Source organism: Varroa destructor, unplaced genomic scaffold (genome assembly GCF_002443255.2).
Source record: "Varroa destructor unplaced genomic scaffold, Vdes_3.0 BEIS01000007.1, whole genome shotgun sequence".
Classification (NCBI taxonomy): Eukaryota; Metazoa; Arthropoda; class Arachnida; order Mesostigmata; family Varroidae; genus Varroa; species Varroa destructor.
This window is the reverse complement of record NW_019211460.1, coordinates 31,130,793-31,142,137: the sequence shown is the minus strand read 5'-3', so window position 1 is coordinate 31,142,137 and position 11,345 is coordinate 31,130,793. Positions and strand designations below refer to the sequence as shown.

The 11,345-nt window shown below is 40.5% G+C and overlaps 1 protein-coding gene across 9 annotated transcripts; it reads right to left on the bottom strand.

Moving 5' to 3' along the window:
* Positions 1-592: 592 nt before the first annotated feature.
* On the bottom strand, positions 593-10,948 carry LOC111253655 (protein Loquacious-like). 9 transcript variants are annotated; one of them, XM_086974315.1, is made up of 8 exons: positions 10,810-10,948; positions 9,925-10,180; positions 7,557-7,905; positions 6,280-6,365; positions 5,920-6,045; positions 5,585-5,759; positions 4,994-5,210; positions 593-4,724 (listed from the first exon to the last, which is right to left on the bottom strand). In XM_086974315.1, the coding sequence occupies exons 3-8, from the start codon at positions 7,785-7,787 to the stop codon at positions 4,312-4,314; spliced, it is 1,248 nt and encodes a 415-aa protein (XP_086830441.1). In that variant the 5' UTR covers positions 7,788-7,905; positions 9,925-10,180; positions 10,810-10,948; the 3' UTR covers positions 593-4,311. The 9 variants fall into 9 exon arrangements, with proteins under 9 accessions (XP_086830441.1, XP_086830443.1, XP_086830446.1 ...); XM_086974317.1 differs by having other exon boundaries at positions 10,009-10,180; XM_086974320.1 differs by lacking the exon at positions 9,925-10,180 and adding an exon at positions 7,970-8,006 and having other exon boundaries at positions 7,557-7,883; positions 10,810-10,939.
* Between the last annotated feature and the right edge of the window lie 397 nt (positions 10,949-11,345).

Here is an 11,345-nt window from a genome sequence, read left to right as displayed (position 1 = left end):
ACGCGCAAGCTACAATTGCTTCGATTACTTTCTATGCCACTGCAGTTAATGCTGTTGTTACTGTTGCAGATCGGTGTGTGCGCCGGCCCATTGCGGTCACGAAGGCGGGAAGGGCCTTTAACATTTTCCCTTTTTCTCTGTTTTTTAGTTTCTACAAGGAGGAAAAATAGGTCCTTCCTGGATATCAGCATCGACTTCGCCCCCGCGACCTCACTGCTCCCATACACACCTATGTATATACTTATATATATATTTCTCGAACTCATTTATCTAGCTCTTACTTTTTTTCTATCCTCCATTACAGCAGTTGTAGTATTTTGGTACTAATATAAGTAATAGTAGTAATAATATCATTATTATCATCACCACCATTATATCATTAATGATTAAAGATCAATGCTAGGGCGCGCAGTGTTTTTGTCGACATTCGTCTGGAGTCCGCCGTCGTCCCAGTGACTAGGGGTTCCTGCTATCACCCAGAATTTGTATCTACAAGTATTAAGAAGGCCCGAGGGCCAGCATCTGGCTCGGCAGCAGAGGCGCCACCACTTTGTCCTAGGCCGTCCCTCCCGGACCGAAAACCGCGCAAAACTCTATCCAAACCAACGAGCTTTTATTTCAGTCACAAAACATTCGTTTCATATACAAAATCCACCAAAAAAAAAGTTTTAATAAACACAGACAAACATTTTCTCATTTAATTCGAGCACGTATTCGGTACTTTGGCAAACCCAGCATGCTCCCCCCATCAACAAAGAAAAGATCATATGAAATCCCGCAAACATCTAAGTTTCATCTCACATCCGGCAAACTGAGAACACGTAACATTGGACGGACGACCCCCTCCCTAGTAGCCACGCCCCTGCATAATTTACCCTCTGTTGTATGTAAAATCTTGTCTTGTTCTTGTTGTTCATTTAGTTATTTGTTTCGGGAGTGGTTGGCATATATTGTCGGCATCAGTGTGGGTACGTGTAATTTTATGTGTGTAATGTTAGTTCATTGTATGCCCTTCTTTAGACTGACAGTTAGTTCTCCGTTAAGAGAATTGTGAGAGATATTACCGAGCCAGAACGCCAACGTGCTTGGGTTGCCCCCCGCTACAGACAAAATCGAGGTTGCTTTCGTCTAAACGTGCCCGCCGAGTTGCGTTCTGCGCTCCCCGGCTTGGTGACCAGAATAATCAATCAGCCAGAACTCGTTAAACAGCTCCACAGTTAAGAGTAGTCAGCAGATCGCTCTTGCAGAAAGCATCCGCTCACTGGACAGAAATTTCATTTGTCTCTTGATTCATTCCTAATCCGATTATTATTGGTTTTTTTTTCGGTAAGATTTAGATGATCGTATATGCAGTCATCTATATTTGTACTCCGTAGTTATTTCTTTGGTTGAGTCATACTATTTATCAGGTTGAAGCAATACTTCTTGTTGTTGAATTCTCTGGTCGAAATTCGGTCGCTAGCCGGGGTCTCACGGGAAGGGATGTAAGAATATATCAAACTGTCTGCCAGGTCACGCTAACAACTTGGCGAGTTCGCTGTCACGAAACTGGTTTAAGCTTCATTACTTTTATATTTTCATCTTTTTTTTTTTTTCGTTTTCATACTTCACGGGATCGTCTCCATTTTCCGCTTCATCCACTAGCACTATTATAATTCTCAATATTTCTCATCATCACAATGGCAAAGGCTTACCATTAGTGCCCAATTTAGTTTTAATAGATAGCGTATACGGTTTTGTCAATTGGTGAGGTCTTCCAATCATGAATTGTAGTTACTTCCCTCTTGTGCTTGCCTTCTATACGCTGTAACGTGGTTCCGTGTTAAACTTATTGTCGTCTTTCCTCCTCAATCTCTAGCATATTAAGTGAAGTATTTCAACGTTAATCTTTCTTTGTGTGCTTGCATGTGCAAAGGGGTTTTTGTCGCATCGAGTCACAATTTTCTCGTTCTATTTGGCCTCTCCAAATTACTGTCTGTATCGCCCGGGGCCTTCCCGTGTTCTCTTATCTTTTACATCGTAATCTATGATGCAGTAGCGGCTTTGGCTGGCTTTCTATCGTTTCATTTTTTCTTATATTGGCTACACTTACAGGCTAGTTTCTACGAATCAAAGATTGTCAAAGAATAAACTACATTTCACATATACGCCGCCCTGGTAATACCGTGTTCGTGTGTATTGTCACTTCTTTGCATGATGTTCTTATCTAAATATGCCAGTTGGCAGAAATATTTCTCCCACTTGCGGGCTGTGACCCTCAGCATATGAGTGACATTACATTACCATAAGTTTAGGTCGAAATAGTAGTGGTGACAGAGAGAAATGGATAGGCGGACTGTTAAATCTTATGTATGCATCCATAGCAGAACTTTATTGTTGTTGTTATTATTTCTATTACCATCGTTACTATTACGAGTTATATAAACGATAAACGATGGGCGAGAATGAATAAGGCAGCTGAGACCGCAAATGGCTTTGTCAGCGTCATGTGTCGTAGCAATAGATGGTGTAAAATGTCGGCTTTTTTTTTGTGAATTTTGTTTTTTTTTTGAGTGCGACGCAGATCTTCCGGTCGTTATAACTGGCGGCCTGATATCGCCTAATAATACCGAATGGACGGCCTGTACCAGTAGCACCCCCGATACACATGCGCATAGTTCTATGAAATTCTATCGGCAATCTGTAATTCGTACTAATTTGCCTTTGTTAACTTAGTGCTTTTTGTTCGTTTGTCTTTCCTAATTGTTTTATGTCTTTTTTTTTCATCAGAGCCGAACGTATCCCATTTCACTTAAAAGATCCTGAAACCACCCAAATATCTGCTACAATTAAAGCCCAAGGCGATTTTTTGCCAATGGCGTGTGACCTAAAGCGACATCATCATCGTTTCTAAATGTTCGTTTTCCTATCAAGTGTATAGTGGGATTAAACTTAATGAACTTGTATCGTTTCTGTTATTTTATTTTTATCAGGCTCTATTTAGCAATGGAGCGCCCAAGAACATGAACTAAACTCGCCCATTACTAAGCTTGCTCCCGTCGTTTTCTCGCTTGTCATTATTGTAATCAGTCGTCATTACGTCACGGTTTTTTTTTGTTGTTTACTTAAGCAAAGCTTTCGACTGCTCCGTGCAACATTTCTCATCAAACAATTGTCATCATTAAACCATTTAAGTATAGCCCCCAGCGTAGTTTATCGACAACTTACACCTGAACAATCCGCTTGTATACATTGTACCACTTCGTGGTATGTTCATATGTCTAAACTAGCGTCTTTATGCTTTGTGAATGTCAAGAGATGTAAAGTTCCTGCAAGAAAGCGTTTGCGCAATGTAATATAATGATCTGCTGTCCACTCATCACAACTAGCGCCTATCGATCAATATACAATTAAGCAAGTATTATCTTCATTGTGGCAGTACAATCGATGAACGGGTCTAAATGTTACATGATTCAATAACCATTTGTTCTCAATTATTACTGCTGCAATAGTAATCAAACAGACTAACTACGTCAGTGCTCTGATTCGATTACATCGCTCTAGACGGTCGACCGTCCCTGTTAAATTAAACACATTGTTTAGTTTTCGTCAGAATTGCAAAAAATATAATCAAATAAATAGTAGTCACATTTAAACACAACATATGTTCTGGTGCTGAAGATCAAGAAGACGTTAAGTCTCGTATAATTATTTTCCTTTATCTGCAGCATTATTCACAATAATACATATATGAATGTAAAGCAACGTATTGTTGAAAAGCAATACATTGTTGGAATCAAAATACTTGATTAGCGTGCACGTTTGTCACCTTTGTTTGATGAACGTATGTACGTCACGTTTAGTGAATGTTCGCTTTAAATTGACATACACTATCGTTTAATCGTCATAATCGTTTCGTGCGCTTTTTGTTTCTTGAGAATCTTTAGATCACGTGTATCGTGCACAATTAAAGTGTTTCTCCTCGAGTTGTTTATCTATATCATCGGTTATTAAGTTAACAATGCTCTAATTATTGCCACTGTCGTGGCATGGCTTTGCCTCTGACTATAGCGCGGTGCCTATCATTTCTCGTCGGCCCATGGATCTCTAAACGCTGCATCCCAATACAATGCTTACTTTATTCTTGTAACGAAGAGCTTTTGCCGTCATTGGCCTGATTAGATGCTTCGATAGCCACGCTCCATGATGATCCGTCAACTATGTAAGCCCAGCAGATTTTGAAGCTGGTAATACTACTACATCGAAGAGTCATTGCAAGACGTTTGGCGGGCCAACGAATGGCAAACTGAGTACTTGCAGCGTGGCGTTTGCCTACTTTTTACGCGTCATGATTTTTAGGTACTGGAGGGCATTGTGGGATGCGTTCATTTTGGCGAGCTCTTCTGTTTCGCCTATACCGAAGCAAACGGCCAGTGGTAACGTCGTCAGATGACAAAGGCAAGTCGCCCGACCCTCGACGGTCTCCGCGGGGATGTAGGTCACCTCGAACTTCTGCTCGTCTGCAATTTCCCGCAGCAGACCCGTGTAATTTAGTCCAGATGTGCTCAAATTTTTGTACTGTAGATCATTCAGTTGGGGACCATTCGAAGACTTAAGCTGCTTGAGGATATTGGACACCTGTTGAGAATGTTTGGCGGTAATTGTTGGAATAGGCTCCGTCTTCACTATTTGCAGATCGCGCATCTCGTCTGCGAGTTCGGAGAACTTTACTTCAAGCCCACCGCCTGCGACACCAGTTCACAGCGAGGATAATAGAATAAGTAAATTAGTGATATGGATAAGCATTAACGCATCGATGCCCACAATTCACATTTTCAATGATTCTTTAGTACGAATAGTTGATGATACTATTATGCAATTTTCCCAAGTTATAATAAAGTTAACACATTTTGGCTAATCTAAATAAACAGAGTTCTGTTTTTTTACAAAAAGAAAACAAAAAAGTGATACCGTATTCGACGATGGCATCTATACAACAGAAAAAATCGCTTACTCTCTCCATTGGTTGTTCCAGTCGTTTGTAGTTTTTCAATGAGTTGAATCATTTTGTAGGCGGCTTGGCGTTTGGCTAACCGCTTGCTCTTGCCGAAACCAATTTCAGTGAAGGTATTAACGACGCACATGATACCAAACATGCGTTCGTGCGGAAGCCCTTCTTCCATCTGTGTCTCGTAGAAAGGCGGACGCCAGCGTTTCTTCATACACAATTCCTAAACGTGTATGATCAAACATAACTTAGCCAAATCATTGTTATCAAGTATATAATCAATATATATATATATAATCAAAGAAAGTTTAACTTTTGGAGAGATGTGTTCGTTTCTAGCATGAAAAATGACTGTGCTAAATAGATAGCTAAAAATAAATTCACCTCTGATTCACTGCATATGGCTTCTTCAGATATCTGTGTCGAGTCCACTATTCTTTTCACTCCAGTGTAAATTTGGCATTTATATGTCTTTGATTAGTTTAGCAAAAAAAATACTTCGTTATTTGAATGACAATTGCCAATTATCATTACTGCCATCAGTTATTTGTACCAAAATTTTACCAAAGAGATACCGTAGAAATAGCAATAATTTACCTGAAGCTGGCCAACAGGATTCCCGGGAATCCCGTCATCTTCCCCTGCATCTGATCCACCTCCGTTAACAGTATCGGATGCGCCGGATGTGTTCAAAGCTGCGGCTGCGGATGAACCCTCTTTCTCGCTGCCGAGGCCATCGCTCATTCCTACAATACCCTCGAGTAGAAGTGGCCTAATACACAGCGAAATCACAATGCATAGCTAGATTAAACAACAAAATAGGTAAAAAAGAGTATAGTTATCCTGAAGTGATATACTAATTGCAATAATCTTTATATGTGCGGTAGCGCAGTAGATACTTCAGTATGGACACAGGAGTAAGAGCAACTTACTTGAGGAAGACGAGCGGTCCACAATCGTCCTCGACAATCTTTTCGATAAGAACCTTTGCAGCGCAATGTTTAGCCTTTTTTTTACTTTGTCCTGATGCGGTTGCAAATACTTCGCCTACTTCTACCCTATGATAATAAAATGTAAATGATGATTTAACAAAGTTTAGATGCGACTTAAATGTGACGCATTACACAAACAGCTCATTTATGTGATGAACATGTATTTCGTGAAACCTAGACAAAGGTATGGACACAATGGTAACCTAGACAAAGCAAGACAACTTAAATATTGACAAAAAAACAATCGATATCTACATAGTTGAAACAATAACGCACGTCAGTAGAAATAAATGTTCATACCTATAGAAGAAGGTAGGTGCGTGAACTGCGCCCTCTACTGAGATGAGTTTGTACTCGGGAGTGAGGCTCTTGCGACTGCACACCTCCTGAAAAATATTAAAAAACCCGGCGTTAGTAGTTCTCTATATCCCTTAGTTTGTTATGCATTGGTATCGTAACGGGTCAATTTGTGAAAAAAAAATCAATATTTTTCTTTGTTGCCTAATGCGGTGTTCCAAAAACCGGTCCTCGATGATTCGGTTATGCTAAACCTTTTCAGCCTGTCGTTTTCCAGTGGCCAGATGCTACTCAACTTTGGGAAAGCTATTTTTACATCTGGTATTAAAGCCACTTGGCATTACTTGATGGTTCCCAGTACGAAATGGAGTATGTCCACGACCGGATTCAAACGTAGACCACCCTGTGTCCTTAAGTTTAGCAAGCACATATGGTTCCCTTTGCGCTATCATGGGAAGATTATTATTACGTTTAGAAAGTTCCGTTTTTACCATACAAGCGTTGTTTTATATACCATTTTGTCGAAACTATCAAACAGTGTCTGCCATCCCGGAATCGAAGTAAATGTTACATTTATATGAATAGGACTTTAAATCTTAAACCAACAAAATATGCTAAAAAAAAACAAATTAGAAAATTACTGCTACGTTAGGAATAAGGTTCAAGTCCCATATATTTATCACTGGCTTATAATTTATTAGTATTTTCTTTTGTCATTGTTACCTTCTTTGTTAAGTGTTTTAATCTCTTCCATGTTTGTTTTTTAAATTAATTGTGCCGGTCCATTGTGAATTGGCTGTCCATCGTATTATTTATCACCCAATCATTTTGGAATTGTTATTATACTTTTTACGTATTGAAATTTCGTATATATTTTATTTTACAAATGGTAACAACTTGTATGTAGAAAGCGTGTTCTAACGCTGCATAACACTTGGATGTTAGCATTCAACACCCATAACACGACAAATTGTACATGGGAACTAATTGATACATGCATAGACATACACATTTGATAGTTTCAACTAGTTAGAGAAGACAACAATTGGAGATGATCAATTCGTTCCGTTTCCAATTGACGATCATTCAATGTGATTCTATGTTTCCATAAAATATAATAGGTCTGCTCTCATCAAAAATGGTTTTGTACATGATAGAACTCTGAAATTGACATCACAACTGGGTTCCAATGCCTCGGTTTTCATAACCTAGTTAATTCATTCAGCCAATGAATTACAGGTAGATCTAATACCCGAGCAAAATTCGAATACAGCACTTACTTGTAGGACGCTGATCGGCGTCTTCTGGTTGTGCGCAGCCGAACTGGCGGCCGCTGCGGCATTAAGCATTTCTCCTCCAACGAACCCCAGCGAACCAGGAGCACCGGCAGGGGAGCCGGCTGTCGTTACGGGTCCCGGCCCGGGTAGCAACGAAGGTCCACCACCCAGTCCGACGGATGGACTTCCCGATCCCGTTGTTTGAGTAGACCAAACCGGATCCATCGTTGCCATAATGCTACCGAATGATATTTCTCGGTCGGTAGACGATAGTGTCGCTAGCCGCTCCGTGCCTGCCGTTTACGGGCCTTATGCCTGCAACAGGCTCAGCTTCACCACAACAGAATTCGACCTATGAAAAAGAGAAACCAAGAAACAAATAGACAATTGCGGATAATTTGTAACAATCTACTTACCACCTTCTTAGAATGAAATTACTTTATTGTGGCGTATCTGAAATATAAAAAACCATCATCATACACGTAGTTTACTAGGTAAGCCAATATATAGTCTTGTCCGCTTCAAATCTAACCATGCTACTCCCAGTATGCAAAGGGCAAGCAATACCACTGAAGCTAACTTCAATATTAATCTGGGCTAAAAATGGGAAGGAACATCGGTGCTAACTACTAATAATGCACTTACGATATCAACTTCGAACAATCGCAAACATGCCGCGCTAAACTTGTTTCACTAATATTTATCAAGAGGGAGTTATTTCTCGAAAATATACGCAATAAGCGCCCGCATTAATTTAAGATGATTAACTTAGATACGGTTTGCAAACGCTGGTAAAACTATAAATTCCCTGTACAGGCCATTTTAGAAAGTTGCATTGCGCATACCTAGGAATGACACGCTTTTAACAAACCAATTGCCCAGGCGTTCCACATCTAAAAAGCATGCGGGAAACTTTAATACGCTCCTTATTATATTCAACCGATTATAAGTTGAAAGCTTTTGGTTACGAACGAAAAAGAGACAACAGACCTCACTTCCCGCATCATCGTTTCAAGATATTTATGTGTTTTTGCTTTTCTTCGTGCTATTACTGCTACTTACGACTAAAATATGCCCTTTTCTTGTCTTGTGAACTCTGGGAATTATACACTATAAACATTGCTAACGAGTTTGTATACTAGGATTTTATATTTCTTACATCGAATCGCAATTAAAAATTGTACCAAGTTTACAATGCAACGGTGATACACTTAGTCCATCTAGGTGGGCTACAATCGAACAACGGAAAAGTAAATTTAAAATCAATTAGATGCAAGCACTTGAAGGATTTAAGCTAGTTTATTTAAGTACAAAAAATGAACGTCGAGAAAACTTGAGGATAGAGAAGTGTGATATATTCCACAATAATATACGCGAACTAAATCCGCCGGAAATATGCTAAAATTACATCATGGAAACGGATGTACGGATTTACCTCCACGGAAACCAGCAGCGATCAATGGCACACTTTAATAACATATTAGTGGTTATTTTCTGCTATTCTCAGGTGATATGCAATAAATTATCATCATATCTCTATGTACTATAGAACTTTTTTACATTCTCAGAGAATGCTGTGGGCCGTTTGCTTTCTGCGCTTAAAGGCACAAGATAATCATCATTCACTCTGTGATGACACTGGTCACAGTGAGCTGATTCGCAAGTTCTGAACAAATCTTCATCACGTGAGGAAGACATGTGAGTGTTACAGAATGACTATTTATGTGTTTTGATGCAATTACAATATGCTACGACTAACTTGCATACTTTAGATGCCGCAATCTGTTGCTAACTCTGCTATACCGTTATTGCACGGTCTAAGTGGCACTATAAGCAGCCTTTCGATGCTTCTGTGCTCATCACAAACGTTCATTATAGAGAATTAATTTACCAATATATTAAGCAAACCACTTGAGCTATATTTCTTCTCTGATAAGCTTCAGAGAGCGTTCGTAACCTCACCATGCGGTGTAGGAAGTCAGACTCCCGGATACAGTGCTCAAATACACAGAGACAAAGCACTTTTTGTGCTCCCAGTTAGAATTGCGAAAACATATATACGGCGCGTGAAATGCTAAACAAAACACACCAATGAGCACTACCAGACAAAAAGGGGCTGAACACCTCTAGCGAACATCGATTAACCAAAATGAACATCAAGGCGGGTAATAGTGTACACAGAAAGTTTCACATACGCCGTGTGTGCAGGCGCTGCAGCATGTAAGAAACATCTGATCGGACACCTATTCGATTCCAATCAGTTGTGTGTTTATAAAACGTTTATTCACATTTATTCAACTCAAACAAATGATACAGAAGGATTTCGCTATGAGGGAAGCACTGCATATAGCGTGTAACGGGAAATTGGCACCTGGTAGTTAATAGAAATGCGTTTTCACTGAACCAAAAAATGTCCGATTGTCTAAAAACGGCAATCAGGCTAAAAGTTGCACACTTTAACTTCAACAACGACCGTTGTTGCTGCTAGAATGGAACTCCATTAAGTTTGTAGACCACCGTGGGCGAATCTTCTGTTGTTCTCAATATCACGTAAAGATGAGTACTACCGAAGGCGCAGATGTTCTTAGAGTACTAGGTTCAATATTCGTAAGCGTTCTATTTTTGTCCTGTATAGAGTTCAAAGAGCACGTAGTGATATGGTTAGTCCAACGACGCGATATATAATTACCTCCATGCACAATAACTAAACTCTAAGCAAGACCCCAGCCAGAGTTGACTAGCTCTAGGAATTGTCTCCGTATTCGTAAATTCACAGATTTACAACTGCGGAAAATATCGTTCATCCAATTGCACCCTCTTGAGCTTCGTTGTCCGTACAATGCAAAATTTCGACGAATCGCAAAATAACACCGACCCGCATAAGTGGTCGTGCGTCCATTTGCTGCCTGCTCATTAATGCAGCGAGTGCTCCGTAATGTTTCAGTGAGCTTGGCCAAGTCTTCAAAGTGAACCAATACGCTTAATATTGTAGCATTATCATAACAGCTTAACGTTTTCGACTGTGTACATATTGCTAGCACGGGTACAAGGAAAACATTAGATAACCATTCAAACAGGGACAACATCGGCACTATTTCCCACGGAGTGGCATCCTTCGAACACTCGCTCAGAGGGTATATTGTGGCTATCGAGCTAGCGATGAGCTGAGCGATCTGATTCGCTATCAGCCGTATTTCGTTGATCATCAATCATTGTATGCTTTTCAGTCACACGCTGGCCGGAGCACGAAACTCACCGAAAACCGGCGCACAATCGGTGGCAGCAGCGACACTCGCAAAACTTCACACTGCTGTGTACGGCTCTCCCGCTGACTATCGATGGGTTTATTCTCTCGGTTAAGGTGAGTACTGCGGTTCGCATATGCCTACAGTAGAAAAAAGTGTTGACGACAGCGCTGTTGTTGTCCGCTTGGCCGCTTTGTCGTCTGCTTCGCAGTGGTAAAAGAGCCTCGTAGAGCCGAGTGTTGAGAAGTGAGTGCGGCCAGCCAAAGCAAGCACATGAACGAACGCTGGTTGTGCTGTCTGCAGTCTTATGAAGCTTTGTTGGCTGCTACCACCGCTGTGGAAGCGCCTCCTCGTTCGTGTCGTGTGACCAGTAGTTTCCATGAAAGCAGGCGTAGACTAGTCGGTGACCGCAAGGCGATAAAACAGTGGTATGAGAGGACCAAGTTAGCGTGTGACTGAGTGTGAAGAATGCAGCAATAGCTGATATTATTATTACGAATCAAAGAATTACACAACTTCAACTGGTTTGTTTTTAGTGGTTGATAAG